Source organism: Hemitrygon akajei, chromosome 7 (genome assembly GCF_048418815.1).
Source record: "Hemitrygon akajei chromosome 7, sHemAka1.3, whole genome shotgun sequence".
NCBI classification, from domain to species: domain Eukaryota; kingdom Metazoa; phylum Chordata; class Chondrichthyes; order Myliobatiformes; family Dasyatidae; genus Hemitrygon; species Hemitrygon akajei.
In genome coordinates, this window is record NC_133130.1 from 71,660,035 (window position 1) to 71,676,622 (window position 16,588).

General features: G+C 40.5%; 1 protein-coding gene across 6 annotated transcripts in view; it reads left to right on the top strand.

Moving 5' to 3' along the window:
* LOC140730557 (uncharacterized) overlaps window positions 1–16,080 on the top strand; it is a 45,816-nt gene extending 29,736 nt beyond the window's left edge. For 5 of the 6 annotated variants that reach the window (XM_073051185.1, XM_073051184.1, XM_073051186.1 and 2 more), the window contains 4 exons: window positions 117–226; window positions 324–388; window positions 6,530–6,690; window positions 15,260–16,080. In XM_073051185.1, coding sequence (XP_072907286.1) covers window positions 117–226; window positions 324–388; window positions 6,530–6,690; window positions 15,260–15,609 — 686 coding nt within the window. In that variant the 3' untranslated portion in view covers window positions 15,610–16,080. The remainder of the gene's footprint in view (window positions 1–116; window positions 227–323; window positions 389–6,529; window positions 6,691–15,259) is intronic. The other variant, XM_073051187.1, reaches the window with a different exon arrangement.
* Window positions 16,081–16,588: the final 508 nt, after the last annotated feature.

Here is a 16,588-nt window from a genome sequence, read left to right on the forward strand (position 1 = left end):
GAACACAGGATAACGACATAACAGATGAGAGTATTAATGGCGGAAATGAATGCAAGTTACCACTGATGCAAACTATTGCCCTCTAACTGTTTATTTTTAAACTTCAACTTTTTTAGAAAATATTGGTCACTTATTGGAAGTTTCTGCCAGAGTGAACTTGGCAAATGTTGTTTACAAGAATCTTCGTCATTTGGAAAAACGGCTCCTGCAATCTGTTCAGAATCTGGTAGGAATAATTGGGACTTGTTGTTTTGACCCTGCTAATGCTCCCAATTGTGAGACAAGGGAAGTTTGTTAAATGGTCTTTATTTTTCTCTGTGCAGATTATGAACAATCTGATGTCATTTTACCCACCTTTGCAGAAAATTCTCCCCAAAGGAACCAAAAGGTAAAGATCAATATAACCTGAAATGTTGCCTTCAATGGATAACGATGAAACGAAAGACAGTGGAACATCAATAGACAATAGGTGCAGAAGTAGACCATTCGGCCCTTTGAGCCTGCACCGCCATTTTGAGATAATGGCTGATCAATTCCTATCAATACCTGGTTCCTGCCTTGTCCCCATATCCCTTGATTCCCCTATCCATAAGATACCTATCTAGCTCCTTCTTGAAAGCATCCAGAGAATTGGCCTCCACTACCTTCCAAGGCAGTGCATTCCAGACCCCCACAACTCTCTGGGAGAAGAAGTTTTCCCTTAACCTAAATGACCTACCCCTTATTCTCAAACCATGCCCTCTGGTACTGGACTCTCCCAGCATCTGGAACATATTTCCTGCCTCTATCTTGTCCAATCCCTTAATAATCTTATGTTTCAATCAGATCCCCTCTCAATCTCCTTAATTCCAGCGTGTACGAGCCCAGTCTCTCTAACCTCTCTGCGTAAGACAGTCCGGACATCCCAGGAATTAACCTCGTGAATCTACGCTGCACTTCCTCTACAGCCAGGATGTCCTTCCTTAACCCTGGAGACCAAAACTGTACACAATACTCCAGGTGTGGTCTCACCAGGGCTCTGTACAAATGCAAGAGGATTTCCTTGCTCTTGTACTCAATTCCCTTTGTAATAAAGACCAACATTCCATTAGCCTTCTTCACTGCCTGCTGCACTTGCTCATTCACCTTCAGTGACTGATGAACAAGGACTCCTAGATCTCTTTGTATTTCTCCCTTACCTAACTCTACACCGTTCAGATAATAATCTGCCTTCCTGTTCTTACTCCCAAAGTGGATAACCTCACACTTATTCACATTAAACACCATCTGCCAAGTATCTGCCCACTCACCCAGCCTATCCAAGTCACCCTAAATTCTCCTAACATCCTCATCACATGTCACACTGCCACCCAGCTCAGTATCATCAGCAAATTTGCTGATGTTATTTTCTATGCCTTCATCCAAATCGTTAATGTAAATGGTAAACAGCTGTGGTCCCAATACCAAGCCCTGTGATACCCCACTGGTCACCACCTGCCATTCCGAGAAACACCCATTCACCGCTACCCTTTGCTTTCTATCTGCCAACCAGTTTTCTATCCATGTCAATGCCTTCCCCCCCGATGCCCTGAGCTTTGATTTTACCCACCAATCTTCTATGTGGGACCTTATCAAATGCCTTCTGAAAATCGAGGTACACTACATCCACTGGATCTCCCCCGTCTAACTTCCTGGTTACATCCTCGAAAAACTCCAACAGATTAGTCAAGCATGATTTACCCTTGGTAAATCAATTAAGGTGCTACACACGTGCCTGTGAGGTGCAAGACACTTCAGGATTCTTGGACACCAGCAGAGGTTTAGGAAGAACACAAATTCTACACCCCCCCCCCCCCCCCCACCTCAACCATTCCTGTAGATCCCAGTATTTTGGATTTCTAGATACTAGAGTTTGGTTCAGATCAACATGGAAGTATGGGTGGAGGAAAAAGAGACAGAAGGGTTGGCAGAAATGAGCAGCTTGAGGCTCAGCGGATGGACTTGGAAGTATCATTTGTAACACATTGCCAAAAAAAAGTACAACTGCCTTTGTTGCGTATTTAAACTCCCATGAAATGTACAAAATGGGAGCCAGGAGTTGGCCATCAAGCACCTCATGGCTGATCTATGCTGGTGTCAACTTCTCTGGTATTTCTCCACATTCCCCTCTCACTTGATCCACCAAATATTGAACAACCTCCCCTTTAAAGACTTTGAATGCTCCAGCTCCCACCAACTGCTCACAGTAAATTCTAGCTTGGGTATGAATTTCTACATTGTGGTTTTAAATGACTGGCTCTTTATTGTTATGTCGTCCAGTTTGAGATTTTCCTATTAATGAAAACATCCCAACATTTAACCAGTCAAGACTCCTGAGGATCTTGTATGTTTTAATAATGTCACCCTTTTGAACTTCAAGGACAGGGCAAAACAATTTTCTCTTCAGAGGACGATGCTCATTTCCAGGAATTCACCTGATGGACCTCTTGTACTGTCTCCAACATTACCATTTTTTTTTACATAAGCTGACAACTGTAGGCAGTATTGCAATGGAGGCTTGCCCAATTGCAAAAATAAAACCCACCTGCATCCTTTGCAACAACTGCTAAAAATGGTGTTTGCTGTCTTACTACTTTTTGGACTTGCCCTTTAGCTTTTTGTGATCCGTACATTAGAACAAAAAGCTCTCTGTACTTTGTCTTTCTCCATTGAGATAAATGTGGTTTGAGCAGCAATGCAGGAGAGGGTTTTGGATTCCTGGGGCATTGGAAACGGTTGAGAGAGATGTGAGACCAGTGGAAAAACCAAATAGTCTGCACCTGGGCAGGACTAGGACAATTTCCTGGGGAGGGGGGGGGGAGTATTTGCTAGTGCTGTTGAGATGGGTTTAAACTACTATGGCAAAGGGATGGGAATCCATGCACTAAAAAGCAATGCAAAAGTTAAATGAGAAAAAGGAGTACAGAAAAGTCAAAGGCAAAAAGATTACAAAGATGCTTGCAGACAATGAGTGTAAAAACTCTCTGTAACTCCTCTGACTTCCATTTCTGAAGTCCATCAGAATCAAGTTTGTTTATCACCAGCATGTGACATGAAATTTAACATGGCAGCAGTTCAATGCAATACATAATCTAGCAGAGAAAAAAATAAAAATTAAAATAATAAACAAGTAAATCAATTGCATATATTGAATAGATTTTAAAAATGTGCAAAAACATAAAAACTTTTTTTAAGAAGGTGAGGTAGTGTCCAACGAGTCAATGTCCATTTAGGAATCGGATGGCAGAGGGGAAGAAGCTGTTCCTGAATTGCTGAGTGTGTGCCTTCAGGCCTCTGTACCTCCTACCTGATGGTAACACTGAGAAAAGGGCATGCCCTGAGTGCTGGAGGTCCTTTTATAATGGACGCTGGCTTTCTGAAACACCGCTCCCTGAATATCAAATAGCCAAGCAGGCTCTATGAGAAACTGCTCTAAAAAAATAATTCAGTCAAGATTGTTGTACCATATTCTAGCCAATTTAGTGTCCAGTTGGTGTGTAGATTAAAATCTTCCATGATAATTGCTGTTTCCTTCAATTATGCCCTTGATATTTTGCCATTCGTGCTTTGACCTACTGAGAGTCACATTTAAGGGCTCTATAGGTCACTCTGACTTGTGTCTTAAGACAAAGAATCAGAATTGGGCCATTTGACCCGTTGAGTCTGTTCTGCAACTTCATGGCTAATTTATTATCCCCCTCTAAACCCTCCACCCCATTCTCCTGCCTTCTCCCCATAACCCATATTTATTGTAGGTTTATTTTCTGTTCTTTAAGCTTAGTGTATTTTTATGCTGTTTTGGATGTGGAGTAACAATCATTTTGCTGTCCGTTTACACTAGTGTACTGAATGACAAGAAACAATCCTGAATCTTAATTCAAATATTTGAAACCAACCATTGGGCTAAACTCGTATGCAATGCACAAATGCATTAAGGGATAATTGCCATCCTAAAGAGAGAACTCCACTCTTTGGAAAGAATAGTTTAATGATAACTATTTTCCTGCGAGTCTGACCTACACCAACATAATGACAATCTTCATTCAATTTCAACCCAAATGTGACTTGGCACAGCTCTGGTCTCTTGATTAAGTATGCTATCCCCTTGCTCTTTAAGTTCTCTTCCCTTGTTTGCCACTACTAAGTGGACATTAAAATCATAAAATTTGGAATCAGAATCTGTTTATTTAGCAATACAGTGCAAAGTATGCTCTTCTGGCCCTAGGAGCCACGCTACCCCTGCAGTCCCTGACCGACAATTTTACAATGGCCAGTTAACCTACCCAGTATGTCTTTAGCTGAGAGGAAACCAGAGGACCTGCAAAAAATCCACCCTTTAACACCATCCAGCCCAAGATCTTAAGGCACAAACTAACGGAGATGGGAGTAGACTCTCACATGGTGGATTGGATAGTGGACTACTTGACAGATAGACCTCAGTATGTGCGGTTGGGAGACTGTAGGTCTGACACGGTGGTCAGCAGCACAGGGGCGCCGCAGGGAACCGTACTCTCTCCGGTCCTGTTCACCCTGTACACATCAGACTTCCAATATAACTCGGAGTCCTGCCATGTGCAGAAGTTCGCTGATGACACGGCCATAGTGGGGTGTGTCAGGAATGGACAGGAGGAGGAGTATAGGAAACTGATACAGGACTTTGTGATATGGTGCAACTCAAACTACCTGCGTCTCAATATCACCAAGACCAAGGAGATGGTGGTGGACTTTAGGAGATCTAGGCCTCATATGAAGCCAGTGATCATTAATGGAGAATGTGTGGAGCAGGTTAAGACCTACAAGTATCTGGGAGTACAGTTAGACGAGAAGCTTGACTGGACTGCCAACACAGATGCCTTGTGCAGGAAGGCACAGAGTCGAATGTACTTCCTAAGAAGGTTGGCGTCATTCAATGTCTGTAGTGAGATGCTGAAGATGTTCTATAGGTCAGTTGTGGAGAGCGCCCTTTTCTTTGTGGTGGCGTGTTGGGGAGGAAGCATTAAGAAGAGGGACGCCTCACGTCTTAATAAGCTGGTAAGGAAGGCGGGCTCTGTCGTGGGCAAAGTACTGGAGAGTTTAACATCGGTAGCTGAGCGAAGGGCGCTGAGTAGGCTACGGTCAATTATGGATAACTCTGAACATCCTCTACATAGCACCATCCAGAGACAGAGAAGCAGTTTCAGCGACAGGTTACTATCGATGCAATGCTCCTCAGACAGGATGAAGAGGTCAATACTCCCCAATGCCATTAGGCTTTACAATTCTACCGCCAGGACTTAAGAACTTTTTAAAAGCTATTATTAATGCTTTTTGAGACGGTGATTTAGATGCATATCATATTTTTTTACTGAGTTAAGTATTGTATGTAATTAGTTTTGCTACAACAAGTGTATGGGACATTGGAAAAAAAAGTTGAATTTCCCCATGGGGATGAATAAAGTATCTATCTATCTATCTATCCGTCCCACGGGGAGGATGTGTAAAGGCTCCTTACAGAACGACGCTGAAATTGAACTGTGAGATACCATTGTGCTAACTGCTACATACCATAGTGCCCTATCATCACTGATGTGTTGTTTTGTGGCAGTACTGTGCAGGAGATGAAAGTTGCGAGAAGTTTCAAAAATGGTGGAAAAGACAAATAACAAGGTGGTGGTCATGGGCTGTTCAGGAATCCTTTAGTGCCAGGGAAGAAACTGCTCCTAAAATTGTATTGGGCTTCTGTGCCACCCCATGCACAATTTTCCTTAGTCATTTTCTGTAAATCAGTCAATGTGTAGACTGATTAGTATAATTGTCAAACAACAACATGCCTGACATTCCAATGAACTCAAATATTTGTTGTGCCAATCTTGTTAACTGCTATGGGAAACAGTACTTCAAAGTAAAACTAATCTCGATTAAACTCGACTGGTGAATGGTGTCTGGCTCCATTGCCTTTGCTTGTTATAGGCATATGCAACATGTATGAACATTCTATGATGCAAGAATAATTGACCAAAAGCTTAAAGTTCTTGCTTCAGTCCATTCTCTCAATCTGAAAATTTACCTGCTCTATGGAAAATAGTGAAAACTGCAACTGTTCTTTATTTTTAGCTCACTTAGTCAAATTTTGTTAGTTTGACTATTCACTGTTTGACTAACTTGGACCAATTAAATAATTTTATTTTTGAAGTCGAGTAGATCAGCAGTGAGCTAGTGAAAGAATTCAGTAAGGTGCTGTGCAATGATTATAAATTAAGATGTGAAATTTTTTATGAAGCATAAACTAGTATTGATCACATATTAAGCAATGTGCACAACGTCACATGTAGGAAAAAATAACTAGGTTTGGAATTTAGTGAGGAAGTAAATGGACAAAAAACTGTTGTGTTGTTGGCCAATCCAGTTTTACAGTGACTGTTAGCAATGCAATGCTGGAGGAACTCAGCAGGCCAGGCAGCATCAATTTGTGTTGCTTTGGATTTCCAGAATTTGTAGACTTATTTATGATATTAGTGATGGTTCATTGCAGGATCAGTCCTTCAGGATTCCAATTTGTCTATGAACTGCACTTTGGTCCAGATGGAGAGAATGTCAAACACAATCTACAGACGCATCTGAACAGCTTGTCAAATAAGTTGGTAGCTAACATGCATAACGGACAAGTCTACTTGGTGTCGATAACAGTGAAAGGTAATTAAAATATGCTGCTTGAAAGCTAGGAAATGAGTTTAAAATTCTTTTTGATGCCAAAGTAGCCATAGCTGCTGACTGTACTAAAGACACTCATCTATTAGATGTAACCTTGCTCCCTTGTATTGACAGGCTATACTATTCCACAAAACTGAAGTCCTGAAATTCTCCCTTTGTTTTGTTCTATGGGGGCACAGAAATGAAGGAACTAAATCAGATCTTTGTGTCTGAAGTGAATGGGAGGTGATATTGGTTTCATTCTGTAGTTTTCACTATTACAGAGGCTGCGTATGGAGGAACTAATTGGAATTCAATAGGTTGAGCAGTATCTATGGGGGAAGGGTGGGGGACGTGAAGGAATTGTTGATGTTTTGGGTCAAAAACCTGTATCAGGACCTCCCAACAGATTCACTCCAGATTCCAGTATCAACAGCTTTTGGATTGCTGAAGTATGAATTGTTCATATTGCAGGGTCATACAGAAAAATTAATCTTTTTGGGGCTACATAAAGAATCCAATAATGATACAGTCTTGTAATTTGGGAAGGAGCTTCATTAGAGTTTGAATGCCAACAGGAAATGGAAACTTTTATTTTTTAGTTATCAAATGTGGAATTGAAAGCTAGTCTACACACCAAAGATCAGTGTAGAGGGATGTGGAAAGACTACTTTCTCATGGGTCTGTCTCATTACATTTGTTTTTCCTGTTCATGGTGATGAATAAAGCACATTAATTGTAACAATATTTCAACTTGTATGTTGGTGTGAAGCTGTAGGTTTTTAAACTCCACTTTTGTTCAGATGATGCATGTTTTTCCAGTTCTTTAATTAACCAACAACCTCCGTTCTCTAAGTGCATATGTAAAGTTGAATAGATGTGATCTTTCACTTTAGGGTTATCAACATCTTTACAGAGCTAACTTGAATCAAGAAAACAATCAGTTTCCCTCTAATGGTGGGGGAAAATGTAGCAAGGTTTACTGCTACAATATCAAAATATTAAAATATCCATGGTGCAATATCAAAACAGCATTTCTGCCATTTGCTTGTTTTACACCAAGGGCACTTGTAAACTACCTAGGTCAGAATAAGTTGCAGGAAACAACTGAGGAGCTGGAAAGCAATTCCTGTTCTGGGAATATGGTGGGGTATTGTGTACAATACAATGAAGTACTCCGCCATTCACAGTAGTATGGAACTAGGTATGAAACATGAGTATAAACTTAGACCACATCATATGGCCATGAAACTAATTGTCAAAAATCCTTTGCACTACAAGAACAAATGTGTTATTGTTTGCACAAATTCATGTGAAAGTGGTATAAATGTTTAGGATCACTTTTTAAAAACTAATTTTATACAGTGTTTGACACTACCATTTGGATTTGTTCAGCTTTTCTTGCCTGCCAGTTCTGCTCTTCACCTGCCTGACCAAAAAAAAATCCCCATGCTTCCATGTGTGCACAAATATCAAATTCTACCAAATGTTACAAATACCCTGTTCTTCACTGGGTCTTTATTCAAAAGTAACTGGTTTAAATGTTTTGCAAAATACTGCTGAGGTGGCTTGGTTGGCAGATGGTAGTACTGGGGGAAATTTTCTCCTTTTTGGAGAAAACTACTTTCCAAGAAACTTGAGTGGAACTGTTAGCTTATTTAAAAACTTGGTCTGTTGTCTGCTTGAATCTTACTGTGCTGTTTGCTAATTCAATAACTTTGTTTTCAGAAATGTTAGTAATGTACTGTGCTGCTGCTAATTTTCATGGTATTTATACACGAGTATACAAAATTGAGGGTATAGGTGGGGTAAATAGATAGAGCAAGCAGGCTTTTTCCACTGAGGTTTGGAGGGATGACAACCAGAGATGGTTTTAAGGGTGAAAAGTTTAAGGAGAACTTGAGAGGCGACTTCCGAGTCATGAGTGTGGTACAAGCTGCCAATGCCCAGTGGTGCATGTCAATCATTTCAACATTAAGAGAAGTTTGGATAGATACATGGTGGAAGGGATATGGAGGGCTATGGTCCAGGAGCAGATTGATGAGACTAGACATTTTAACAGTCTCAGTACCGACTAGATGGACTGAAGAGCCTGTTTCTGTGTTGTACTTTTCTATGACTCTAGGTATGCATACCCATCGCAAAAATTTGAACTTGATTAATGCCTTACAATTTTTCATCATAGTTTTCCTTGAGGATGCAATCAAATGAAGTGGTAAGAGACCATAAAGGAAAGTTTATTGAAAAGGGCATTAACTTTTTTCAGGGTTTTATGTTCTTGGACTGAAATAACAAATTTGAATTAATCCTTGAATCAAATTATTCAAAAGTGAGTAACTGAAATCTATAGAGATTTATTATACTCATTATGCAATTGGGTGGCAAACCAAAGGCACACATGCCCAAGTTGACAGTGCTGCCCTTGCATTTTTAAAGCCCCACCCATAATGAAAAGATGCATGGCTATCCCTCTGCCAAATTAACCATTTTGGAGATAGCAACTCTGTGCATGTCGTACAACACTACACCACAATACAGAAGCTGACCCTTCAGCTTGTCTAGTCTGCGCTGCACTGGCCCGCTGTCTCATCCAATCAACAAGATGCAGACCGAAGACATCCATACCCCTTGTGAATATACTTATCCAAACGTGACTGTTGAAGTACAACCTGGTTCTACTACTCCTTGGCAGCCTACTCCACACTTTTACCACCCTTTGAGTAGAGAGATTCCTCCTTGTGTTCCCCTTAAATGTTTCACTTTTTCAGCCTTAATAGATAATCTTTAGTTCACATTTTACTTAACCTCAGTGGGGAAAAGCCTGCTTGCATTAATTCTGTCTTTCTCCTCTCAATTTTGTACACCTTTTATCAATTCTCCTGTGCTTCAGGGAATAAAGTCCTAACCTACTCATCCTTTCCCTGTAACATGTGTCCTGGCAACAGCCTTGTAAATTTTCTCTTGTCTCTTTCAATCTTATTGATGCCCTTCCTATTGGCATACAGGTGATCAGAACTGCAAACAGTATTCCAAATTTGGTCTTGACAACGTCTTGCACAATTTCACATAACATCTCAATACTTCATTTAATGTAGGCCAGTGTGCCAAAAGCTCTTTACAACCCTATCTGTGATGCCACTTTCAAGGAATGATGGATCTGTACTCCCAGGTGTGATCATCAAGCAAAATGTGGGAGATGGTTTCATCTGTGAGCAGTGTATCAAAGTGTAGCTTCTTACAGACAGTGTTGGAGAACTGGAGCTGAATGGCCTTCAGCTTGGGAGAATAAGGAGGTGACGGACAAGAACTTACAGGGATGTAGTCATACCCAAGTTGCAAGAGGCAGACAGCTGGGTGACCATCAGGAGAGGGGAAGGGAATAGGAAGATTGTGCAGAGGACCACTTCAGATAGTGTGGGTGGGGTGGTGGGAATTGCATACCAGAGGAAAGCTACAATGACCAGTTGTCTGAAATGGAGTCTGGCTCAGAAGGGAAGGGAGGAGAGTGGTGACAGGGGAACAATGGGACATCCTGTGGAAGTGCAAGACTACTGGATGCCATGTTGCCTCCCAGATTCTATTTGGGGGATGTCTTGGGTTAGGGCCACAAAATTCCTAAGGGGGAGGGGGAGCAACCAGATGTTGCATGTATTAGCCCCAATCCTTTGGAAAGGGAAAGGGATGAGGTCCTAAAAAGGAATAAGGAGTTGGGCAGAAAAGCAGTACCTCAAGCGTAGTAGTCTCTGCATTCTTGCCCATGCCACACACTGCTGAAGGTAAGAATAGGCAAATGTATGACTGCAGGGAAGGATTTCAGATTTGTGGATCATTGGGATCTCTAAATGGCCTGTGAGGAAGTGGAAGGGTGGGTTAGTAAGTTTGCAGATGACATGCGTCGGTGTTGTGCATAGTGTAGATTAGAAGGTTGTTGTATGGTAGGTCACAACAGAACATTAACAGAATACAGAATTGGGCTGAGAAGCAGCAGATGGAGTTCAATCGGGTGAAGTGATGTGATACACTTTGAGGTTGAATTTGCAGGAACAGTACAAGGTTATTGGCAGGATTCTAAACAATGTGGAGAAACTGGGATCTTGAGGTTCATATTAATGGCAAAGTTGCAGCACAAGTTCAGGATCAGAATCGGGTTTAATATCACTGGCAAATTAGTTCACTTAGTAATAGCAGTACAATGCAATACATGATAATATAGGATTTACTGTAAGTATATGTATATTAAGCAGCTAAATTTAAAATATTATTGCAAAACTAGGTAGTGGTCACTGGTTCAATGTCCATTTTGGAATTGGATGGCAGAGAAGCTGTTCCTGATGGTAACGATGAGAAGAGGGTGATGAGAAGTTGATCAGGTGGTTGAGGACTGCATAAAAGCCAAGCCAAGGGCAAAAGTTAGCCAAAATGAATGGGACATTGGATGGTTTGGAAGCTTTTAAAATCTAACTAAAAAGCTGTAAGTGAAAAGATGAAATGAGGGAAAACTAGCCAAAATAAAGCAGGATTCTAATTTTTTCCAGTTATGTAAAAGGGAGGTGAGAGCTGACTGGAAAATGATGTTGGTGAGGTAGTAATGGGGGACAAAAGGCAGATGAACTTAAGTACTTTGCATCAGTCTTCATTGTGTAAGACAAGCTGTATGCCAGAGGACTGAGTGTCAGGGAGCAGGAATGAGTGCCCTTGTTATTATGAAGGGGGGAAAGTGCTCAGTGGATAGACACCTGGACAAGATGGACTACATCCCAGAATCCTGAGAAGCTGCTGAAGAGATGACAGATGCATTAATCATGATAATTCAAGAATCACTTGATTCTGGCATGGTCCTGGAGAACTGTAAGATTGCAAATGTCACTCCATACTTTAAGGAGCGCAAAGAGGAAATTGTAAGTCAGTTAGCCTAACCTCAGTGGTTGGGGAAAGTGTTGGAGTATTAAGGATACATTTTGGGGTACTTGGAGGCTAAAGATAAATCAGTCGGCATGGTTTCTGTAAAGGGAAATCTTGTCTGACAAATCTATTAGATTTCTTTGAGGAAGTAACAAGCAGGTTGGACAAAAAGGCAATAGATGTCATTTATTTGAATTTTCAGAGTCCTCATTCAAGACTCCCAGAAGGTTTACAGGTTGAGTCTGTGGTAAAGGCAAATGCAATGTTAGCATGTATTTCAAAGGGAATAGAATATAAAAGCAAGGAGATAATACTGAGCTTTTATAAGACACTAGTCAGGCTGCACTTGGAGCATTGTCGACATTCTTGGGCCCCATAATCTGAGGATGTGTTGTCATTGGAGATAGTCCAGAGGAGGTTTACGAGGATGATTGTGAGAATGAAGGGGTTAACATGAAGAGCATTTGGCAGCTTTGGGCCTGTATTAACTGGAATTTAGAAGAATGCGGGATATCTCATTGAAACCTACTGAATGTGGAAAGGTCTAAATGGGGTGGATGTGGAGAGGATGTTTCCTATGGTGGGGGGTATCCAGAGCTGGAAGGTACATCCTCAAAATTGAGGGGCAACCTTTTAGAATGTGTAAGGAGGATTTTATTTTCCTTTTAGCCAGAGTAGTGAATTTGTGGAATGCTCTGCCACAGACTCTGGTGGAGGCAAGGGCTGTGTGTATATTTGAAATGGAAGTTGATAGATTCTTGATTACAGGGGCCTCAAAGGACATGGAGAGAGAGCAGGTGTATGGGGTTGAGTGGGATCCAGGATCAGCCATGATGAAATGGTGGAGCAGACTTGATGGGCTGAATGGCCTAATTCTGCTCTGATGTCTTGTGGTCAAAGTGTGTATGTTGTTTTGGTCTTTATTAGTTAGAGGATTGAATTCGAGAGCTGAAGTAATATTGCAAATATAAAATTGGTTGGACAACTCTTGTAGAATGTATTGAGTTCTGGTCACCAGCTAGGGGGAGGTGGAGCCTTAAGAGGGTGCAGAGCAGATATACTAACATGCTGCCTGGATTAGATGGCACGTCCAATGAGGGCAGGTTGAGTGAGCAAGAGTTTTTTTCTCTTTGGAGTGAAGGAGAATGAGAGGTGACTTGATGGAGGTGCATAAAGTCAGAGGCACAGATTGAGTGGACAGCCAGACTTTTCCTCGGGGTGGAAATAGTTAATAGGGGCACAACTTTCAGCTGTTTAGAGGAAAACATAGGGTAGATGTATTATTGTGGTGGGTGATGGTAGAGGCAGACACGTCAGGAATGTTGTAGAGACTTGGATAGACACGTGGATAAAAGAAAAATGGAGGGCTATGTGGGAAGGGAAGGTTAAGGGTCAGCTCAACATTGTGGGCCAAAGGGCCTGTGTTGTATTTATTTGTTCTAAATAATTTGAACACTTAATTAAAATTGTTTTTGAGTGAGAAATTTTCTTCTCAAGAATTGAGGTTGCTTGGATTTGCAGACAGTTTTGCAGATTGTTCCTCATTCAAATAACTTGCACCAAATTACAGGGATCTGGCAAAACGCTGTTTAGTTATGTATGATGTAAAAACTCTTTGGAAATCAAATGAAGTATTTAATTGTGCTGAAAATGGCACTTTAAAATATTTCTCAAACCTTTTTAAATAAATAGATTTTTTTAAAAAAACCCATGAAAGATATTGAAATTCCTGGAACAACTCATTCTGGGCTTCCCAATACAAGTTTCGAGCATCATTGGCTAGCTACTGAACAAGTTTCTTTAAGATTCACTAAGTTCAGGCCATTTAAAGAAACAGCAAAATTCATAATATAAAACTTGAAAATGTTGCAGTGGATTGATCTGGATTATTTTGAAATGCGATTGTTTTACAAAGCAGCTCAATTTGGAGGCAGAAATTTGACTTAAAAGCTGAGCTAGAAAATACTGGCAAGAGATCAATTAGTGACTGGAACAAAGTGTTATGAATGTGGAGCAACTCTGATGGGCCGAAGGGTGCAAAGTCGCCCCCTCCTTTTTGAGAATTGCAAGATTGCTATTATTTCGGGTTTGATACCCAGGGAATGAGAGAGATACACATCTCAGTAATGAGAGAGAGAGAGAGAGAGATGCAGGATACAGAAAAGGCAGTTGTTATAGACAACGCAGAATACACAAGGTAGTGGAATGTCTCCTAACAAAAGCGGAACGGAACCACTAATTACTGCTATTGTCTCTTGGAGAAGGAATTGTGTATTGAGTACTGTACTATTCATTGAAACCCCTCGTGACAGCCAGAGTGATCTGGTTGAGGGATTGTATCATCCCAACCTGACTGACATCTGAGACCCTGTGAGTGAGGATAAAAGTCGGGTCTGGGGAACACCCCTCAGACACACCAGGAGAAACGCTAGATATCCAGTGACAGCGTTTTATAGCGAAAGCCGGTGAGAGCTCGTGTGTGTCCTCCCTCGCCTGGGTGGCGGGCTCATCACGGAAGAACGGTTTAGCTAAAGGAGAGGTCATACTTGAACGGCCACAACAACGAGACACCAACGGATCGAAATCATAAAGGAAGGTTGGCAAAAACAATAGTGGTTAACTGTTCCCATTCTTCTATCTCTCTCTAACAATTGCAACACAGTGACAAACAAACACCGCAGCCTGTGTGAACTGAAACGAACTTTATATTTCCATCGGACAATTCATTATCCCCTAGACAACGATAGAGCTTATTTCTTATTGATTACTATTATACCCGCACTTTTAGGTTTAGTATTGACGACGTATATTTGTATATTTGCATTGATATTTTTGTGTATTTTTACCAATAAATACGGTTTAAAAATAGTATCACCAGACTCCAACGGACGTCTTTATCTTTGCTGGTAAGTAACCCAGTTACGGGGTTCGTAACAAAAGCAAAAAAAAAAAAGTTAAGATGGAGGTTCTGAAACTCTGGAATTTGATCTCTGAAACTTTTAACTGTTTAGAAAATCTTGCAAGGCATTATGAGCACCATATTGATGAGTCGTTTTTAATGAACTTGGTAAAGTCTAACTGCAGCAGTAGCCTTGCTGATGAAACTGATGCTACATACATGACTCTCAAACAACAATACAAGCCAGATACAAAATATTGTCATTATTTTTGCAGTCACAAAAGTCTCTATGTAAATTGTTTACTTTTATGCATATAACCAAACTATATCATCTTCACATTTGTGTGGTACAATTAGAAAGGTTTTTAATGGATCTTAAAGATTAATAATAATTTCTGAAGATTTCTAACATGATTTCAATCTATTTGTTATACTAATATAATGGTACTATAATAAAACAAAATAAGCAACTAGACTTGGACTTTTTCCATTTAGTCCATAATTATTTTTAATGCATTAATAATCTCTGCTCAAAATTACCATGGCATGTGTTACTTGGTGTGTGCCCAAATGGCAATGATCTTGGGTTCACCATTACTATTCTATGTAGTTATGAGAAAAGTGAAATATTCTGTTCGGTTCTCTCAGGGAAAAATTAAATGTTTCCATGTTCTACCTTTCAACAACATTCAACCAAATTTAATGTTATAGAAGTAGATTCACCTTTTTGGGTAAGAAAGTAAATTAGAGTTCATGTTTGATTTCTTTCAGATTCTGGTTTTCGGTCCTCGTTTGGCATTAAAGAAATCTTAACTGCATCTGCTGTCGGTGCATTCTTGCTTGTGTCACTAGCACTAGCCCTCTGCTTTGTGATATTTAAAAGATCACACAAAAAGAATTTCCAACCTCAAAACCCATATGCAGCCAGTATATCAGGAAGAAATTCATCTTCAGAGGAATTGGAAAGCGAAGAACTTATTGTGCGACGTGGAAGTGTAAATTATATATCATTTAGAAAATTTCAACCAATACCTGAAGAAGTGAGTGATCAAGAAACTGATTCTGATATGACCAGTTCACCTTCAAGAAAAACTTGGCCTGTTGTTAAGATGTTTCCTTGATGAAAGGAATGACAGAAATGGGAAAGATGCAGAGATTCAGTTTTGAAACTACATGGGAAGAGTTGTGTGCAACACCTGGCATTCCTTGAATAAGATGGCAATATTCTATATAGTTTTTGAGGCTGGTTCTGGGATTAAGTGCTCAGAATACATCTTCACTGCACTCTATACACTGTTTCATACAGCAATGCTATTAAAAACCTAAATGATAGAAAGGAGCTGGGTTCCATATTTTTGTTCTTGTGCCAGTTCTTTGCATTAGAGTGAAAATATTTGAACGTGTTTGAGCAATGACTGAAATCTGATATTCCATCAGTAACAGACAATTGAAGTCGCTCTACTTTTAGTTGCTTTAGTTGTGTTGGTAACTAAATAATATTTTATTTTTCTTCAACCATTGGGTTTAAAGACAGAAGTTTTTATGGTGGATCATGGTGAATGAAAGGCAAAAATAAACCCGGTTACTTATCACATCTTGTTGGGCTTTATTGAAAACTTGATTTGCATTATCTTGAGTGAATGGATCACCTGATGGAATTTGTATTGTCAGAGGTCCAGGTTGTACTAGCATTTTATCAAAGACTTTTATTCCCTACTTTGTTCTTTCCCTAATGAATGAAGTGCCCTGCTCCTTTAAGGATTGCTTAACGAGGTTTGTAAACAATTTTGGCATATCTTTGCTCCAAACATCAGTTAAAGTACAGCATCCAGTAAATCATAAACTCCTTGCCAATTAAGAGGTAACGGGATGAGGCGAGGTAGGTTTACCTGTGTTAAGTGTGGAAAGGAGGTGGTATGTGTGTGAGGCTGGTGTTCTGTGCTCGGTGTCAGATGTGGGGGAGGTCCTGGAGTCTCCCAGCCTCCCGGATGGCCATACCTGCACCCAGTGTGTCAAGCAGCAGCTCCTGAGGGACCGAGTTGGGGAACTGGAAATACAGCTTGATGACCTTTGCCTGGTCAGGGAGAGTAAGTAGGTGAT